At 46.1% G+C, this 21,340-nt stretch overlaps 1 protein-coding gene across 1 annotated transcript; it reads right to left on the bottom strand.

Moving 5' to 3' along the window:
- Positions 1 to 1,523: 1,523 nt before the first annotated feature.
- On the bottom strand, positions 1,524 to 20,068 carry LOC119444461 (neprilysin-2). The gene is made up of 2 exons (XM_037708861.2): positions 19,711 to 20,068; positions 1,524 to 4,061 (listed from the first exon to the last, which is right to left on the bottom strand). The coding sequence occupies exons 1-2, from the start codon at positions 19,890 to 19,892 to the stop codon at positions 1,763 to 1,765; spliced, it is 2,481 nt and encodes an 826-aa protein (XP_037564789.1). The 5' UTR covers positions 19,893 to 20,068; the 3' UTR covers positions 1,524 to 1,762.
- Between the last annotated feature and the right edge of the window lie 1,272 nt (positions 20,069 to 21,340).

Here is a 21,340-nt window from a genome sequence, read left to right as displayed (position 1 = left end):
TTCTACCATCAACCTTTAGCCTTTTCCCTCACTTAGTACCACATCCGAACCCATTCCATTGGTTTTTGAGTGTTAATCTTTTTTCGCTGAGTCATTGTCATTTTCGCTGAGTCATGGTCATGATTATGACTTCGACCATCAACTTTTGGCCTTTTCCTTCACTTAGTATTACATCCGAACCCATTCCATTGGTTTTGGAAAGTTAATCTTTTTTCACCGAGTCATTGCCATTTTTCCTGAGTTATGGTCATCACTATGACTCCTGCCATAATCCTTTAGTGTTTCCATCACTTAGTAGCCACGTCCAAACCCATTTCAGTGATTTTCGAGTGTTAATCTTTTTTCGCTGAGTCGTCATCATTCTTGATCAGTCACGATCATGACTATCGCTTCTACCATGATCCTTTAGTGTTTCCTTCACTTAGTACCCACGTCAGAACCCATTTCAGTGGCTTATGAGTGTTCATCTTTTTCGCTGAGTCATTGACCTTTTTGCTGAATCATGCTCATGACTATCACTTCTACCACCACCCTTTAGTGTTTCCTTCACTTACTACCCACGTCCGAACCCATTTTAGTGGTTTTTGAGTGTTATTTTTTTCGCTGAGTCAGTCATTTTTGCACAATCATGGTCATGACTATGACTTCTACAATCATCCTTTAGTGTTTCCTTCACTTAGTACCCACGTCAGAACAATTTTCAGTGTATTTTGAGCGTCAATATTTTTTCGATCAGTCATTGTCATTTTGCAGAGTCATGCTCATGGCTATGACTTCTACCAGCATCCTTTAGTGTTTTATTCACTTAGTGCCCCCGTCCGAACCCATTTTAGTGGTTTTTGAGTGTTAATATTTTTCGCGGAGTCGTTGTCATCACCTACATGACACGCATTTCATGACATTTATGTCATGACCTGTCACATATGTTCGTCAAACACTCCTGTCATACTATGCCAATTTTGGTACCTACCAAGGTAACGAAACGACCATGAGAGCACCAAGACGCAGGCGGCTGTTTCATGACCTACATGATACGCATGTCATGACATTCATGTAATGACTTATCATTTATGTTCATCATATACTGTTGTCATGGTATGCAAATTTTGATACATACCAAGTTAACGAAATGACCATGAGAGCACAAAGACGTAGGTGGATAGATAGATATATAGATCGACAGATATACTGTCAAAGTAGCAAATGTTCGCCAAGAATAAAAGAAACGCTGAACGCTAATCACTTGTACTCAAGCACATTCTTCAAGGATGCAACCGATGCTCTTTCTTAAATTTTGTTCTACATCAGTGTCGTATGCAAAATCTTTAATTTGTTTCGAGAACACTACAAACCACGCATACAAAATAATCGTCTTATGAATATGTGTGCACGAGCATATCGGACTCTGAGAATTAACGTTACTCATATTAATGTACAATTTATCAGAAAGCTCTAAGGCTATTCAGCAGGATTATTCAGCAGATTATTCAGCAGGAAGTGGTAATGTAGAAAATAATAGGCACCTCACTATTTATTTGGGTGCTTCGCTGCAATTTCTGTACGAGTGCGCGTACTCTAATCTCGCAGATGGAGGTGTGGCTGGCCCGTTGCAACACACTTCGGTGACTCCTGCGGCTTCACAGCGAGCGGTAAACATTCTTAGCCATCCATAGGACGCACACACCACTAGAGACTTGGTGCAGTGACTGTTAGTTGTGAAATGACAATCACACATCGATTGCTTTTCCGTTTCGCCACCTCGTCATTTGGTCCAGTAACTACAGCGCCGCCTCGGCGCCATTCGAGAATTCCGTCCGCACCGAAAAACCTTCTGAAAGAGCGCATGATTCGCAAGGGCGTTGTTGACTCGGATTCTCGCCGGAATGGCATGCTTGTACCGTACTTGTACGGTGTCGGTGCCCGGTTTCTCGCACTGGCCCATGGCGTAAGCGTAATAGAAAATCTTCGGATTAAACCGGAAGTTGTCGGCGCGCTCGGCAACTCGGCGGCCGTAGACCTCGAGCAGGGGATCAATTGCGGCGCTCTCGGCGATGAACTCGTCCTGAAACGCACGGAAGTTGGTCCGAGGAGACACTTTCCTCACATCGTGATCCAGCTGATCAAGAAAGCAGGCTGACATGTTTTGATACTTTGTCCAGTCCTCCGAGGTCCACCAGCTACGATAGGCTCCACCATGTCTGGAGTCGCCAGACCCGCGAACGTCGATGGCTTTCATGATGCCCTGCAGCATCTTAGATCCTAGTATAGGAACGAATACTGGGTGCAATGTCTCAGAGAAGAGAACGGGCATGGTCACCAGGGCGTGGGGCACGTACAGGAAATTTGTCTCGGGGTTGTACTCGACGGACGTCGAAAACACTGAAGTCCTGTGCAGGAAATCATAGTTCGTCGTGGCATTAAAACCTCTCCTGACGGAATCTTTGATGAGAGCACCGAAGTCTTTCAAGCTTCTTACGTCAGGCGTTGAAGTAGCATACGAAGTGGGGTACGCTGCACTAGCACCAAGGTAGGCGAGCTTCATGGAACGTAGCTTGCGAAGTGCAGTGTTGACAGTGCTTCCACTGAACCAAAAGCGTACGAACCTTTGGAGAGAGTGGCGAACATCTTCGAACAGGGCTTCAACTTCGCGCTGGAACGGTATCCTCCACACACCAAGGTTCCCCCCTAGGGCCTCGATTCCAAGCATGCGCATGCCGTGTTTATAAATGTTCTCGACCATGTGTAGGCAACCTTGGATGCGAAGGGGCACGGAGCTTAGATGAGTGTCGTAACTCAGCGGTATCAGCGGAGTGATGTTGAGGAACGAAGAGTATTCCACGAGGGTCCGAAAATAAAAGTAATCGGCGACGTCGGTAGGAGTAAAGACGTGCTTCAGCAAATCCATAACGTGACTCACGTACTCTTCATCCAATATGCGCACGTTTAAGCGACCACCAAATGACTTTGGAAAAAGATGCGACAGCCATCTTGCAGTGGAGTTTCCTAATGACGTCATTCGATCCGAAGTAAGTGTGCCAGCTTTGCTCCGGGACCCTGAGCTTGAGACGATGGTCATCAGGCGCTTCTCGATGTAAACAATCTTGCTGGCGACAAGCGACGCATTCTCTATGCCGGGAAGAGATTTCTCTATAAGGTGCTTGTAATCGCTTTCGGTCCGATCTGGGTACCGGAGGAAGAATCTTTTCATTATCAACTCGGGGGAGTCGACGTAGGGAACGTACTTGTTCTCGCCTCCTGCTGCCTCCTCTCCGGCAGGAGCCATGTACGCGTTTGCAAGAGGATTGACTCCCAGGCGTTCCAAGTAATCGCTCCGCAGCTGCGATACCATCTCCTGTAGTCCGATGCGGAACACCACCGCGGGGGCTTTGGTGAAGGACTCAGGCGAAGATACAGGCGTTTTGTGCTGCCGCGCGAGAAGGTGCTCTCTAATCGCCCGAGAACCGTTTGACGTAAGGCAAGACTGGTAGATGAACGCGATGTTGCGAACCCAGCGCAGGGGACTGTGCCGCTCCACGCGGATATTGACGTCAAGGCAGCTCATCAGCTTCTCGACACTCTCGGCTTCAAAAGTGGGTTTGGCGTTCGGAGAGAACCAGCGGGGCCCACAGACGTGACCGTAGAAGTCGTCGCACGGATTCACGCTTCGGTCGATCTTGTTGTTGGTGTGGTGCAGGTACCAGAGGCACTCCGGTTGGGAACACGCTGAGTCGCTGTCTTTGAACCGAAGCCGTCTGGCGTCTCGTTCGGGCTGAGGAGGATAATGCCTGGGAATTCGTTTCGTCGGAGGCCTGAGCGATCGGTGCGCCGACGAGTCTGGGGTTTTGGTGCTTTTTTTGTCGTCGCCGTCGCCCTTCGTAACGCCTCCAGCTTTCTCATCGTGGCTTAATGCTTCACCCTCGGCGCTCCCAGCGGTAAGCTGGGGACTATCCTCGACCATTTCGACGCGCTCGTCCTCGGATTCAAAGCGCCTCGGCAGACCATTATCAACAAGCGTGTTCAGCGGAGATGGTGTGGTGCCCACCGGCTGCCAGAAGCGCCACCTGTGCGTGGTAGAAAGACAATACGTTTAAATCAAAGGAAGTTTAGGCGCTAAAAATTACTACATTAGCAATTGCACAGACACTCGAGGCTCGATCACATCGTCCGCGCCGCCACCGTGCTGTAATGCTATCGATGGCGCATGTGCGGCCCGCCCGTGCAGCGTTAGAAGGTTTCTAGAGACGCAGGAGACGCTCAGTGCATTTCACTGCAGAAACGAAGCAGAGGGACGCACTGTCGCACTGCGCTCAATCGGCTCCTAAGATGATGCTGGGCAGCGTTCTGCTTCCGCTGATTGCATGAGCATTGTGCGCACACGCATTAGCGTTGCCGCTGAGATGCTGTATGTATACCATACCACAGTGAATACACTGGTCTGATTCTAATGGACGATAAACGTCAAGTTAAAGCAATTGAAGTACCGTGTTAAATCCATTCAATCCTTTCATTGGGCGCTGACAAATGCCGAAGGTTTTCCGTCGGTCTCACCTCGCGCGTCAACGATTTGCCACGCCTCTCTAATACCACTGCCGGTGTTCCTGATTTGCGGAAGTTATGAGATGCCAGGGCTTGCCCAGCGCTGCGCCGGATAAGCTTTGTCACGTATTATGTCTCGCCGACATGTCGCGTTCGTAGACAGACAGACAGACGGACAGACAGAACTATGTGTCTGTCAGCTGCCAAGGGGGTTTCTGCGACCGTAGATAATGCCAGCCACAACATATGGATAGCACCCAATAGGGTAAATGTTTGGCATTATGCATCACACTGTGAACGAAGTAAACGTACCACTGTTTTGTAATAAATGCGAAACAGTAATTTCACCTTGATGTAGTCAGGAGTTCATAAAATCGATAAAATCACAGGCAAGCAAATTCCAATAACAAAACTCATTCTGCATCCACAAAAACTAGGTGTTGTAAATATGCTGCAAATGCCTCAATAGGCAGGCGGTTCGTGCTTAATGTACTCAAAACACTTACCTGCTTTACTAGATGACCCTTAGAATTTTGGACAGGACAACTATGCGTCACAGCAAATCGTACCGCGTACAACTTTATTGAAAAGCTTCATTTAACCTGCAAGCCTGATCTCTATTAAACGCTCCACCCCAATGTCTGTCAGGACAGGCTTATAATCACAAAAACAACGTCGGCATATCTATCTACCATGTACTAGATGCATACATTTCCACCTCGCAAGTTCAACCAGGTTACTATTATATAGGTTGATAAGACTATACGCTAAAGAACCGAACTCGAGCTGGGGCCGAATGAGTGCACATTAGAGACTGCGTAAGCATTCCTGCCCGCGGAATGTTTTCGTTGATAGAGAAAATCATTTCAAGTTATCGCATTCTGTTAGCTCACCGGTGCTGCCCTAAACCTTGCCATCGCTTTCTATATTCGCCTTAGTGCGAAAATGTCGCGAAAGCACCAAGTGGGTGCATTAGAAAGCACACTCGGGAGCTGTAGCAGATAAAAACCCTTTGCAGCAATGATTGCTGGAATTCGCGGCTGCAATTAATCCTTGTTCGAATGCCAGACTTCTTCTTCTGCAGTGACAGCTGCAGGAAAGGCGAGGACCTCTATGAGAGCGGTGATGCGCACAATGTTACGGGAGTTTGGGACAAACTGTCCGCATACGAGCCAGGTACGTCTTGCAGACAAGTGTAACAAAGCCCTGTTACGAAAAGGCACTTGTGTTAAGTTGCCGTTTTGTTTTGCTGACTAATGCATTGTCTCAATTCTTCGTTACTTTTAAATTCTACTCTTGTCGCCATTACTGTTCCTGTACCTCCATAAGCAAGTGTCGTTCGTGCGGACTTATATATAAAACTCCGCACGGTGCGTTGTCGGAACACATTGCAGGGACCTCCCTGCAGCTGAATACACATGACATCGACGAATAACCACACTGAAAATTGTCTGAGGAAGAGCAATCGCGAAATTGTTCATGGAAACGAGGTCGCCGAAAGCACGGGCGACTACAAGCGTGAGTTAGCGTTGCTCCATCGATGCAATTCCGCTGCGTAAGTCAACGAACTGCCCTTCTTCCTAGTGTTTTCTCAGTCTGAAGTTATCTCAGTTAACTACTCGGAAACGTACAAAGCAAAAGTCTTCCCAAATGCTGAGTATATTTTTAGAATGAAACTGAAGAGCGAAGCCCCACGACATAATTAAATGCGGAGCAGCGGTGGCCCAGGTAAATTGGCGCTGGTGGCAAGGGCAGGTTTGAATCAAAGCAGCTAAGAAACAAAGCACTCTGCGTGTTAGTCTGCTCAGAAAGCAGCCAGATTTAAACACTTTCCATACACGACGCAAATATTTTAGGCGATAATTGAACAGCAATACCATATATGCTAACAGAAACCCTCGCCGAGCACCATTTTCTAAGTAACCACAATATCAAAGACGTCCTCAGGCGAATAAGAAGCTGTTAAAAAAGTATTTCTTGTAATCATCATTTGAATATACAGCGTGGTGTAGCCCCGCTGCGAACGAGGCGTGAACCTCACAAGCAACAGTTCAACATTCACAAAGCCACGCATAAAACCAAAGCATCGGTGTGCAGTGATCAGCTTCGTCGCTAACCCATGTAAGCATTATCGAGTGCAACAAACACCAAGAAGACAGAAGAGAAGTGTGGAAACAAGAAGTTTCCCGCCGAACGGCAGCGATCCATTGCTGTCAGTCGCTTCCGCATCTGAGGCCTCGCCGGGCATGAGTAGAACCGTGTCGCCGGCGAGTTTCCGTAGTTATTTGACCACCCCAGCACACAAAAAACGCAATATGTCGACAGCCACAGCTGTCTTTGCTCTGGCACAGTTTACTCAGTGCTTCATAAAACATCAAAAATGAAATAGGCGTCGCCGTTATCTTGGACATAAAAGAGCAGTTCGATGTGGTTTCGCATTCCATATTACGAAAAGATATAATCTTACGGTTTTACTAACAAGACACTTCAGTTCTTTTCCAGATTTTGCACAGATAGGAAAGAATGGGTTTTATTTGACCACATAACCGTACTAGGCCCTATGTTGTTCTCCTTGTGCATAAATGACCTCTGTTTGGCTCTGTCGTGCAAAACAATAATGTATGCCGACGACACTGCATTAATTTTTCGAGGTAATTCGCTCTCCATACTAAAAGAAGAAATCACGACAGAGTTATCAGCAGTTACTACGTGGTTCTGTCGTAACAAGGTAACCTTAAATACTGACAAAACTAAATGCGCTATAGTTCACTCCAGGAGACAAAGTCTAGATTATAGCCTCTTGAGCTCGCATCTTAACCACAAACCCATTCGACACGTTTCCACGTTTAACTAATGGATGAAAACTTGCGTTCGAAAGAGAGTTATAATGTACCTAGCTTACAATTTTGGATGTGTGACACTCTTTAAAGCCAGAGGTTACTTACGATACAACGTGCCTCGATCTTTATATTTTCCTTAATTTACTCAACTGAGGCATTGTAGCGAAATATGGGGCACTAGTTGTACGGTTAGAAAAATGCGCTTTGAGAATTAACACATTTTGGTCTCCTCATTACCCAAGCACCCAATTATTTGCGAATACTCGGATATTACAACTCATGTAACAACGAAATTATAAAACTGCGGTTTTGTTGTATGCTATAATCACCACTAATTTTCTATTACCCTTCAGTTTGTTTTCTTTGCCCACCCGTGACACAAGGCACGCAGCCAACGGCAACATTATTGTCCCTACCTGCAAGAACGTATACGGCGAAAGATTACTTCAGTCCATTGGTGCTATAATTTGGAACTCCATTCCACTCGAAATTAAACTTGCACGCACCTTTATATTATATTGCACAGTACATTTCTTAAATGAGTTATGTAGCTACTGAACTTGTATTCGGAATGCTACGTCTACGACCTTCGTACTCTACTTCTAGCACGTTAATATTTTTCGACTGGGAAGGTTTGTAGTATCGAATGTATATGACACCTTGTAGTTTTTCTCTGTGTCTTTGACAGTGTCTATTCATTTGTATATTTGTACTTTGTTTTATTTATCACGTATATAACACGATTTTCCATTTGTAGAGATTTTGGGTAGTATTGATTGCTATTTGTAATTTATCTGTTTAAAAAGCTACGCTGCTTTGTTTATGCTCGCTTATCTGTAACCTATTCACTGTACGGCTCCTATACATATGATTATTAATTAAACACCTCTGTTAGACTGTACCACTCATTAGCCGAATAGTCTAGCGGTCGAAATATTTCTGTACGTTTATCCTGTGTTCATTGATAATAAACTCCAATTTGTTGATGATGATGATGATGAACAGTCTCTCGACATGCCTTGAAGCTTCGGATGCCGCGCACATGTGACGGTTGTTGCTCATTTCGTACAAAAAGCGTGAATCAAACTGAGACGTACGACTTGCGACGCAGAAGTCGGCTGCCCCATTTGAGAGCGCACTTAGCACGGCCGCCACCAGCTGCGCGTCCGTCGGCACGTTCTACGCTTATTGCGAGCCTAATTCAGGCCACACTATATGCACCCTTTGCGCACCCTTATGCCTCACGAATATATAATCAACCCAGGACGAACGTGGCATTTGGGTCAAGATTGGGCGCAACGTGTGCTTAAAGTTCACCACTGTGGTTTATGGAGGGTGCGCATAGTAGCAACCAATTTAAACGCGCAGGAATTGTCTGCAGGGAGCATTTCGGTAATACTAAGATCAATTGCGTTTCTCACATGCATCATCAAACGTATACATAAGGAACCGCAGAATACAATTTCTCAGTTGTGCATGGCGCCCCCTGCGAAGGTCCAGACAGCTGCGAAACCCGAAGATATGAAACGTATTTCGTCTTTCTGGCGTTTTACATGCCAAAACCAGTTCTGATTATGAGGCACGCCGTATAATGGTAGGGCTCCGGATTAATTTTTAATGAAACGGTGCCATGCTGAAACAGCTCGTCATTGCTGTGCTACTCTTCAAGGCGAACCCAAAGAACGACGCCTGTAACAGGTGCTGCAACTATTGCCTCGGATTAGCGGCGTTTGAGTAACGCCAGTATTAGACGACGTAATTGCGTCGTCCAGATTCGGTAGTCATATCGATCACAAGCGGAAATGTCAACGTCGAAGCCGTTAAAATCCGCGTCTAATTTTACCGCACACAGACCGGTATTATGCGCAATCAGGCAAGGATTGGATACCGAGGACATGTCGTAATCTGTGAATAAAGAGACCTGGGACGGCTTGCACGAGCTTTAACGAAAATAATAACCAATTCAAGAACGCGTTCTAGAGCGGACTAGAACTTGTATCGGGAACATTTACGAACGCGTTCTTAAATTCGTTATTATTCTCGTTATTAAATGTTAACACAAGCCGCCCCTGGACATTGTACATACTCTGTGTTGTGTTTTTATGGACCACCCTTGAAAACGAAGGAACCTTCCCCTCATGGAAAGTCATCAGTGATGTGCTCTGCTCCACTTTACCTACAGTAACACTTTGTTAGCGAAACCTGCCCCGACTTTCCTGACGGTGGCTGCTACTGTCTTGCCAAATACGCGCATGTCTCACGCCGCGTAAAAGAGGCACGCGAGACCACGCTCGAGTGAGCGTGAACGCGCATGTCATCTTTCATTAGGCCATGGACGCAGGAATAAAAGAAGAAAAATCATGGTCTACCTTGCTCTTGTTTTATGCGTACTACACTCTTAACACGTTAACGTTTAAGTTAACCTACAATTGCAAGTAATTTATAACATAAAGGTTACTCGGCGACTAAAAGAACTTGATATTTGTGTTTTCCTGAATTTCCGTGGCGGCTAGAGGTTACATGTGCCAAAGCGTATATTTTAAAGGTTACTGCAACGTCAAATGTCTTGTAACCTTTAGATTGTAGATTATAAAAGAGTTTGAGCTCGTGGCTTAGGGGACCTACTGTATTGATTGGAAGTTTATTTATTATTGTGTCGTATTGCAATCCTGATTTGGTGTTTTTTGCCTGGACTAACTTTTACGATATGTTGTGCGGCCGAGGGAATCAGGCAGGTTGGCCTAAATTATTATTTTGCCGATACCAGTGGCGATATTTGTTTTCGAAATGTAAAAAAAAAATATTCTTGCACGAGCGTATGCTCAAGTCAGACAGCAGCAATTCATTCGTCACTGATCTGTGCTGCATACGTGCCATTATATTTTAAAAGGAAGCCACAAAAACAGTGAAAATATATAGGAGAGTATTGTGGCAAACGATGTTGTGACATGAATTATCACTACCGTTCAATGTGATGGAAAGCCCCCTCATCCCCTCCCGCTACCGCTGCAGGCATTTTAGGCTATGGTAGAAAATATAGACTTGAATGCGTACACAAAAACTAAAGGCGGATGCATTAAGGTGATTGAATATATATTTGTACACAATATTATTTGTTTCTTATTATTTCCTTATCGGTCAATGCTCCCTTTATTCGCGTTTGTTTTGTATTCTCCTGAAACGCGACACCAACTAACAGCGGGCGCTCACTGAAGGTCGCACGTGGGCGCACGCCAGAGTACTGTAAAAGCTCGACGCACGACAGAATCAAAGCGTCAAGCAGGCCGAATAACTAATCTGCAGGGCGAGAAAGATGCTTTGTAATCAGACTTACTGTACACTGCAACTGAATGTTTTGTCACCCCGCTTTTTTTTCTATCTTTTTGTGTATTTTTGACGTACTAGAGGGAGTGGTTCCTGAAATACAGCAAATGTCGGGTTCATTGGAGAACGATAGACACCCACCAATTTTGCCCGCTCACTATCACGCGAGAAAGGAGCCGCTACATTCACATGACAGCGGGCGACAGCCGCTCCAGTAAGGTCTCGTAGAGAGATGAACGTGCGCTCATAGTATGAGGCCACAATACTTCTAAGTATACTTCTCTCATCATACGCGTTTCCTCCCCGTTCTTGCATCGACATACATCATCGTCGACTGTGTGACATCACTGCCGAACGCTTCACTGTGGGCATTCGCATGAACTGCTCTATGCAGCTCGGCTTCCATTCCGAACGGCGTAGCGCGGGCACATAAACATTGCGTCACATTAATGTTGCGAGCAGTGCGATGCACAAACATTAACATTGCACGAAATTACACGCTGCACTGATGACAACGACGACAATAGCACGCATGGCATTCAGTCGCATAGTATTTAAGCAACTCCTTCCCAAGAACTTCGCTTCAGAGAGATTCGAACATTTGCGCTAGATGTGCATAATGTTTTATGAATCCCTTGTCTGTAGCACTTCGTGTTTCATATTCGCACCCAAGTATCCCAGTTTACAAATAGAACAGAACATTTCAGACTGTCGTATTTTGGGATGTCGTGTAGTTAGAAGTCTATACAGTCTGACGGCCTGTAATGCTTGATAATTATTTCGTGAAAAAGATGAGACCTCTTTGATACGATACACATTTGTTAGTGACAAAAAAGTACAAAAGTGAAAAAAAAATGACGAACATTGTTAAGGTGCGAATTTCAACTTACGACCTATCCATTTCGCATCGAGTATCTTACCACTGTACCACACCCAACATGGTTGAACATGTACATTATGGCCATATGACCTGTAACAATCTCTGTCAACGCTGATGTTTATGTTCCTAGGTGGATAGTGAAGGTGTGCTTTCATTCCACGTCAACTGGCACCTCTCCAGAAGAGCACAAGTTTTGTACCATCAAAAAGTACTCCGTGAAGTGCTAATACATTGATTTTTGCTTTACGATATCCATCTAAAATTAAGAAATTGAGAAATACACAACGGCGACCAGGGACGCTGTAAAGGTTCCTGCTAATTTTTTACAGCAGTCTCTCGCTCATTACACTTTTGACCACGCATTTAATTTGTGTGTTCCGTTAAATATAGCTACATGAACATTCATTGATAACTGCTTATTTAGACATCGCACCGATTTCTCACGGTAGCGCGGATTCCAGAATATTGACACCGAACGAGACAGGTTTTCAAGCAGCTTTGTGGAGCAGCCGAACACTTCTTGTCCGTTTGGAAAAGCATACGGCAAAACTTCTGGAAGATTAACTAATGTGTCAGCGTAACAGTAAGTGCAAGTCCACTTGCCCTGTGGGACATCTTACGAAACAAAACAAAATAGATACGCAGCCGTTACCGCATGTGCAATGATTTCCTTCAGCGGCTGATTTCTAGGAGTCCCGTAAGGTGATCGTGTCGCGTCTTCACAGCACTATTACGTCAAATGGAAGCCATTGGCCCCGTCAACGTATATACCGGCAACGGTGCGATCAGCGTTGCCGGATGCGGAGAACGAGCCTTTTGAATACCGCGTAAGAGAAAAGCGTAGTGTACACAACCAATGTGAAAGTGACATAAAATGTTTAAGCACCGGAGTACGGCACACATCACATTCACTGTAGTGTAAGGCCAAGTTACGGCCCGTACTGGAGCGAAGGCTGCAGATATGCTCTCCTAAACGTTCGTTTAAACAACGACCAGTCTTGTCCAATGTAGGAGCGTCCACAGGGCAGAGGCACTTCGTACACCACGCCTGCTGTGCTCTTGACGGATGATGTGGCAAGCTTCTTTTTACAAGTGAGATGTTGGGAAGCCACGTCAACAAAAGCGACCTAGCTTGTTAGGCGCCGACAAGACAACAAGAACACCTGGACGCTGGCCGATTATCTTGATGCTGTGAGAAAGGCCGTGAATTTAAAGTATGACGGCATACCTGCTTCTGCCTACCTGCTTCTGCATACCTAATTCTGGGGAAATCTAATCGGTGTTTCATTCTTCTTGGTCATGCGCATGCAGTGATGTACCTTTGTTTTCTTTAGGTATATATTTGTGTTCTTTTCTTAATAAAGAATTCGCTCGTCAGTCAGCGCTGGTGTAAGCTCCCCTCCTTTTCTTTCGTCTTTTCGTGCTGTGCCCCTGCCGAATATGTGCCGACTAGCCAAAGCCTGTACGGTGTGAGCACTCTTGTTTTCGCGACAGAATATTTCTGTCGCTAAGTCAAAACTTCTGTCGCAACGTCATAAATGTATTTCGTAACTACAGAAACTGATGTCGTACGTCAGGAACTTTTGTCGTACGACATAAATTTTTGTAGTCTCCACATAAATTTCTGTAGTTGCGACAGAACTTTCTGTTGTCGTTTTTAGCCGGGATCTAACCACACAAGAACTCGCTGCCGATACAAAGTTATATTTCGTATTGCCAATTGTTCCAGTTATCTCGTCTCAAGCGTCATTTACCAAAACAAGAAGGAAAAAAAGACGCTGAAAGGTACTCGTGTGTGCCTCGAAATTTTGGAGGCAAGAACCATCATTAATTGAGAGCATTTTTGTTGCATAATACTTTGCCGTATAACAGACAGAGGCTGCATCAAAGGACGCCGAATGTGCATCTTGGTGGTGCAAATTCACATGCGTGCACCCTAAGTGATGACTGATGAGCAAGGGCCTTTACAATGCGGTACCTGGCGCAAGATGTACCTCACATTCTCGTCAATAGTACAAACAGTCATTCTAGATGGACAGCCTTAACCATTTTAGCGACATTATGTAACATTAGCTTTAAGGCGCCCAACTGACCTGCGCCGTAAAGCCCCTAGACCTTTTAAAAGTAGTGAAGGGCTGTGATCTCGCCGCCGAGCTACATGATTGTACGATAACTGCAGCGTGCCCTCTGGTTTAGGCCAGGAGCAGCTGGTAGACACATGTGCCTCGGGCGCACTGTTTTCCGTTCTCAACCGACGCGCATGTTCAGATGTAGATGTGACTTTTGTTGTGACATGGTTCTGATATGACAATAACTGCCTTTGCAGTTGTCCTGGTGCTTCTACGCTTGTCCACGCGCGAAGGGAAAGGAGCGAACAACTTTAGGAGAGTCGTCGAAATCCTGGGTAAGTCGCCTGATATCGCTCAGGCAAATAATTTTTTTGTTGGCCGCAGTACACGAGGCACTGCTTGTGGTCGTTACATTTAGAAGATGCAGGCGATCTATTGATTCGTTGTGACACTCTTCGAGATGGTTGTTCTGTTTATTTTTTGGTGTATTTGCTTTCGAACTGTTACAGGGTTGATACATCGGCATCATGATGTTGTAATATCTGATGAGTGTTGCCGCCACGCGTGAATATGTCAGTAGAAAGCCGCCGCGAGGCCAGCGTCATCGTGAAGCACAAGCGGGAAGCGAGCTAGCGCCGCCGCAATGGTAGGTTTGTGGGGCCAAGAGCTGCGGTTAATGGCGCATTCCACTGGGCGAACAGTATCATTCAAAAGTGTCCTCAAGCTAGCTGGCTTCCGATTGGCGAACACGAGCAGGGGCGCAGAACAGGAGCAGCTTGGCTACGCCGAGAGCTGCCCAGAGCACTTAGGTACGGATTCACAAACGGAACTTACCCTTAATTTATGACTTAAGTAGCCGGTCGATGCTTAACGCGTTTCATAGACAAATCTTGCTATTAAGGTAAACTTTAATTGGTACTCAAGTGCCGTAAAGTACAGCCATTGGCAACCTTAAGTGCGACTTTGGCTACTCTCGCCTAGCAAGGAAGATGGCCGACTGCTACGTTCGCGGAGTCACGTTATGGCGGCAGTTGAACTCGTCCTCTATTTTTATTGCGATAGCAATTATATGGACACTCCAAGCGGATTTCTGCCGTCGGTGTCGCCGTTGCCGTTAGGTTCCGTATAAAGTCCAATGGCCATGAAATGGTCTCCGCGCGCCGTATGCTGTATGTGCGAGTGAAAGCGCGCGAGGGATGCGCGCTTTCTCGTGGAGCGAACGCACGGCGGAGAGCAAACGCGACTTCTTCCGTCGCGCGAAAGGCCAGGGGGGGGGGGGGGGGGACGGGTGGAGGCTAGGGGAGGTGACGTTTAGCCGCGACACGAACTGGGTATTTATATAAAAACGTGGCGAGGCGAGAAGTTGGTAAAGACTTCCGACGCTTGTCCGACGAGTGTCCCGTTCTGATCTCGTCGAAAACCTCCGAGCCGCCGCCTGCCCCGTTGTTTTTGAGTCTACGTGTTCCGCTGGTGCTTGAGAGGCACCGGCAACAGTCACCAACGCCGCGCGCGTTCGGTACGAACGCGGGCTAAACGCCGACAGCGTCGATAACAGTTCTGCGCGTTGCTAGTGCTGCTACATGTCCAAGTTTATACAGCTGATAAAACTACTATCCTTACTACGTATAGCTCTCTACTAATTTGCTATCGCTATTGATGCTTCACCTTCCGGCATTTTTTTTCATGACTGCCGTTTTCGACTGACGGATACAGCGTCTGTTTTCCTGTTCTCGACCACGCTGTGATGGCGCGAGAGGAGCTTCAGGAGCACGGCGCGATCTTCTTCGGAAAAGTTTTTTTTTCCGTCGTCCGCGCGGGGTGAGAACACAAAACACACACACACTCTCTACGCACAAGCACCGCACGTTTTCAGCGACGAAACCAAGAAAGTCGGGACGGTGACACAAACAACCGCAGTGGCTGCGAGAACCAATGTGAACTTGTGGCCAGACGAGTTTGAGTAAAGAGCTAAAACCAAATAGTTCTTTGTATTTTACTCAGCAGAATGCGCGTGCAAGCACTGCAACATTTATAGCCGTATTACTCTGCTGCAACAAAAGAAATTACGATTAAACCGGTCGTACACGTAAATTATTTACGTATCCTCGACATCCAGACGACATACATGACCCGAAAAGTGTTACTTTCGGAAGTGATACTTAAGTGTCCTTTTTGAAGTACTTTCCTAAAACTTTCGTAACGCTTGTACTTTTCCTGCACTTATTGACGCCCTACTTAAGTTCCGTTAGTGAATACGGGCCTTAGAGCTGCTCCCTCGCGAAAAGTTGAGTGCGAAGGCAGTCACGTTTCGCAAACGCGTCATATACTTTCTTTGGTTGTGTTTCAGTCGTTTTGGTCCACTGTGCGACATTCAGTGGCGGCTGAGAAACGAAGCTAGCATGATAATCATCGGGGGAAGCTAAAGAAACTGGTCACGTGATAGACATTTGCCCTCCCACCTGGCACTCGGAGCGCATGGGACGATTTGACGGGGGATCACTCTGCGCTACTGCTCTGCTCCTAGTTGCTCTCTGCATTCACTCCTGGGGCCCGATAACGTAAAACTATTCCAATCTATTTTAATTCCAACCTCCTGACTTCAAATTTAAGCAAACGCAGACGCAAGCATCAGGCGGTAACCCGCACGGTTGTTTGAAAAGCACAATCAAACGAGCTCCTCGTTTATAGGCAGTTGCTTTTTTTTTTGCTTTCACAGCGAATAGCATAGTTTACATCGATCAGCTTTCCTTATCGAATTGACTGACAAGAGGCGAGGAGCACGCTCAAGTGGAGAGGGTTTAGATGGAGTCGAGCCAGCACAGTGACAGCAGATAATCGGAAAAAGAGGGTTATGCCGGCATCTGTGATTGGTCCGCTTCTCCTTACTTAGCTTGCGGTGGCTGGCGCAAAATCGCGGCGGCGTGCAACGGAAGCTTAAGATTGCCGCCAGAACGGATCTTGAGCAACGAATAGTTCGCAGAGCGATGTCGTATACGTGCTGAAAGTGCTTGATAGCGTGATAGTGCCACGCAAAAATTTTATTATACGCAAATACCTCCATGCTCCCCGGCAGCTCCGAGTAGCCAGTGCCAGAGTGATCAGCGATCAGCCATCTTCTATTCCTTTCGCAACGGGGCAAACTCCGGCTATTCAGAAAAAAAATGAAGTTTTGTTCGGCATAATAATGCGTTTTTAACGGGTACACGTCACTTTAACACCGTGAGTTTTCGCGGTTTTGTGAAAGCGCGTGACAGACGGGTGAAGTGGCCGCAGCCCGAAAACGTTTGACCAATTGCAGAGGACTAATGGCGGAAAGGCGTCGAATCAGAAATAATTATTTTAATCTCGTTTGGTCTAATCATGCATAATCGATGTGCACACATGTCAGATGGAGCGTTCTCGCGGTTTTCAGGACGTTGCGTGACAGACAGGTGAAGTGTCGGCGGGAAATCTTTTGACCAATCGTTGAGGGCTGATTGCCGAATTGGAATAGAAAATTTTGTAATAGCTTTATGGTATCGCACCCCTGTTCTGCCAATGGAATATGAACTTTTGCTCCTTAAGTAAATGTATTCCCGACTAGTTGATTGCCACTATTGTTCCTGTATTGGTGAACCTATTCATTCACTTTATAGTTCTGTATATAGCGTGCCAAAAACTCGGAGGACAATTAAGCTTCCCCTTTAAGAGTAGAACGCGATAGCATTATCGGGACCCGTTCGCATCGCATCGTTCGCATACTGCAAGTAGGCTTCATTCACTGCAACACTGAACGTGGGAAAGCCAGCTTACAAACACCAAGCTTACACCGATCCCCTTGATGTCGGATTCACATTTAAATTGAAATGCATTGCTGGAAAGGCGTTTTTCCAGTGACAGTATAAGTGGTCTTTTATTAAAATGTGAAGGCCCTGGCACCTGTTTTTATTATTTTATTATTGTTTGGTATTGCCCCGACGCGCGCAGGTCTCGCAGAAATGTTTGAGTTTCCTCGTAGCAGAATTAGGTTTTCTCGTACAATCAAATTACAATCCGCCGCCGATTGGTAAACAATCCTACAGCGAATCCGACGCCGACTGGTAAAGTCGTACTTTACCATTTTTCTGACGGATTTCACTGTGAGAAATTCAATTTTTGTTCACCAAAACCTTGCACCCCGTGGAGGGCCTGCACGGTCGATGTGGCTGGATGATTTTCTCCGCCACCCGCGATCACACACCGGTTGCTGACTCCGGATTTTCTGCGACACAGGGCCCTAAACGCTATCGCGTTAATACAACATTTCGTCCAATGTGGGCGACTCAAAAGATCGTTCTCGAAAGTGTGACGCGTAGCAGCCCGCCTAACTGCACAAGGATGGCGAAACGGATGAGCTGGTACTTATGCATGACAGCAGCTGACAGTAAACGACGATACCAGACGAGAAATATTAATTTTCTGTAGAATAGATGTGCACTAATGTGTTACTGTATTTTTCTTCTTTTCCTTTTTTATTCATAGTAAGTATGCCACGTATCGTTTCCAATAATGTTCCAGATGCCAGACAAAGCTTGTCCCGTATTTACCATACATTCTGCGTTGTTGTTTCCCGTGCAGCGCTACCGTGGGTACCACGGTAACTCTATTGTGCGTTGTTCTCCTTTGCCTGTAGTTTCTTTCTATGCAGTGCAGTTAGCCGCAGCTTAGTGCTCCTGGCAAGTATGACCATTACGCACCATTACTGGATGGTGTTACAAGTTATACGAAACACCGTAGAAACGATATAGCCGTTTATTTTTTATCAGTATTATTGTTTTGGTTTCATAATGAAGCGAATGAGTCATATTTCGGCCATGGAAGTGCCGCTTGTAAAGCAAACCGACGTAACTAAACTAATAATAATGAGAATGCAATGGCGTGAGTGAGGGCTATTACGTTTTGGAGCTGCGAACTCAGCTCCGAGAGTAATGGTTACTACATTTTCCATTTAGTAAGTGTTGCTAACGCAAACTTTGCGCACTGCGTTCCGTAACAAAGTAGTGAATGCTATGACAAATGGTTACTACCTTAATGTTGATAACCACAACAACCTCTGTCTAAAAGTGTTGTGTGGCGTTACTGTGTTTTTTTTTTCGGCTGTCACTGATTTTCTTCCTTTTCTTTAACAATGAGTTTGACGCAATGAACAAGCGAAGTGCGATTTTCTTGTTTTGCAGAAGCCTTCGAAAAAACATACAAGTTGCTGCGTGAAGTACAATCCTGAAATTATTTAAGTCTACATGATCGCGTACGCTCCCTGTGTCCAAGCCAGTTTATATTTCGAGTGTCCGACAGGTGAGAGATTCACCGTGTCTGTGGCCTTTGATGTCATTAATTTTCTACTTCTCTGCAACAAAAGAACTTACCTACCTACCTGCAGGAGAATAATCGGGACGACTGTATCTGTTCGCAAGAAATACAGTTATGCACGAGTCGAACTGTGACTACCGCAAAAGAAGCGGTAAGCACTCCTTTTAGTTACAGAAGAAAGGGAAACAGATGCCTCGACTCCCTACCCAAACACGCATTCGTCATTATAGCTAGTTTTGTCAATTTAACTACGAAATGCCTCTTCTAGTGACTTGACTATCCAACCATATTATTTATCGAAGGCTCCACGCTGTAAACGGCTGGTTTGTAGTCCCGTAACTTTTCCTTCAAGCGTCACTGACTATACCCCTACTGTTCCTCGAAGCCCTTCCTGTTACGTTATTGTATCATAGGTTCTCTCTTCGCCCTGTCACATGTAGCAGCAACGTCACTAACGTTACCGAAATGCATTGGGAATAATCACGGAGAAGAATTAGCACGAGACAAGCATTTCCACAGTGAAAAGTACTAGCACTTGCAATTCTCATGTCCCTGATCCCCCTTTCTCCTTGTACAGGCCTGCGTCAACTTAGCTACAGACCATCACCGTGCCCTCGAGAGTGGCCTCTCAGCTCCACCTAGTGCGTCGTCAACTACCGTTTCGTCTCCTGATCAGCGCCGTTCCTTTTAAATCCTGCTTTCGTAAGCTTCCGACACGAGCCAGGTCACTCACCCTGCGTATCGCAGCCCAGGGCCGTCACCACTGGTGCCGCTGAAGTAGGAGGTGAGCAGGCCTCCGTTGAGCATGGCTAGCGCAACGACAGCGACGCCCAGCAGCGCCTGCACGGTCCGACGCAGGAAGCGGCACTCGGAGCCTCGGCGGCCACCGTCTTCCATGCCTGCGGCCACCACCATGGCACCATGGGGCCGCCCACCCGTAGCGGGTGGCGCGGCTAGGGGCGCTGCCGTCTCCGGCACTCCGCCAGCTGGTTGTCGCGCTGGAGGCAGTGTGTCACGCGACGACCACAATCGACGCCACTATTTCAGACCTGTCAGCTACATGGCCTGGTGCGGCTGCTTCGTCTTCCTCTGCTTCTGCGCTGCCTACCATGTACTGCACGGTATGATGATGATGATGGTGATGATGATGACGGTTTCCTTCACATGGCACATACCCACCTCGGGGGTTTGGCCACGAAGCGCTTGGTACGATTAAAGTAAAATAAGATAATACGGACAAGTAAAGGGCGATGTAAGTGTTAACAGTAGAAATCGAAGAGCAGTCGTGAAGGATTGATTAAAACCGGTTGAGAATAAAGTGAGAATTTTGCATGTGAAATTTCATTTAAGTGGCACGAAAAAGCGCATTTGCTTTCACTCTGTCGGAAATAGCTACTCGTCGTGGTACAGCGTCATCTCAGGCGTCAGTAGAACATCATGATGGGAGTTGTTGGCACATTGCTAATACAGGAAAAAATTGAGACACACGCGAAGGAAGACGGTGAGGGCAAGCACTCACAACGAACTATTTATTCGTGTATGCCCCTTAAAATGTTTTAGGTGAAATTTTTACGAACCCATTGAAAAAACACATGAATAATGCAACCCGGAAAAAGCATCTCATTATCAAAATCAGTAAATATATGAAACATCAGGAAAGGGAAAAAAAAGCGCCGAAGTTTCGCCCGAAACGCCACGCATTCATTCTGATAGCGAACTATTAGACAGCTTTGCGAAGTATGGTTCCTAGTTTCGCTAGCCCTACAAACTGCAAGAAACATTCTCTTACTAACTAAACATGCATGGTGTCATGCGCCACAGGCGAATATGAACACATCCCAACCGATAAACGCGGACACTCGCTGTCAGAGTGCTGGCGCGATGAACAGCGGCGAATGAATTAAATTCACTTTTTTTGCTGCCTCTCGCTTCAATGAAATCATTGTGCCATTGACGGCAAAGAAAGGGATGACCGCAGCATGATGGATACAAGGGTCGACGGCGGTGGCAGAAACGCTGCTTTATCCTATCCTTGTCCATTTATCTTAGCCACTCGAATCATGGCCCATCCCCCACTGTGGTTATCCGCCAGGGACATACAAGACATCAACTACAACACGACGTATTACTTCTAGTATTAGTACCACTATAATTAATACTGCTTCTACTACTGCAGTACCATAGTAATACTACTACTGCGGTATGACAACGGTGGCATGACGACAATGACGACTGCACTTCGCTTATTAACATGTAAGGCAGCGAACAGCTGTCTTTTGCAGAGAACCCTTGAGAATTAATGCTGTGCTGAATACCGCGCTGCGCACGCAGCACTTCGTCTTTTTGAACAATTAATTATGGTT

The sequence above is a fragment of the Dermacentor silvarum genome, chromosome 3 (genome assembly GCF_013339745.2).
Source record: "Dermacentor silvarum isolate Dsil-2018 chromosome 3, BIME_Dsil_1.4, whole genome shotgun sequence".
NCBI classification, from domain to species: domain Eukaryota; kingdom Metazoa; phylum Arthropoda; class Arachnida; order Ixodida; family Ixodidae; genus Dermacentor; species Dermacentor silvarum.
Note: the sequence above shows the minus strand (reverse complement) of the source record. Positions and strands in the feature narration are given on the sequence as shown.

Bases quoted from the DNA above. Each gene is read 5' to 3' on its own strand.
- LOC119444461 (XM_037708861.2), bottom strand. From the start codon at position 19,892: ATGGTGGTGGCCGCAGGCATGGAAGACGGTGGCCGCCGAGGCTCCGAG. The intron at 4,062-19,710 runs GTGAGTGACCTG...TACCACGCACAG, and splicing joins CCTGGGCTGCGATACGCAGG to GTGGCGCTTCTGGCAGCCGG.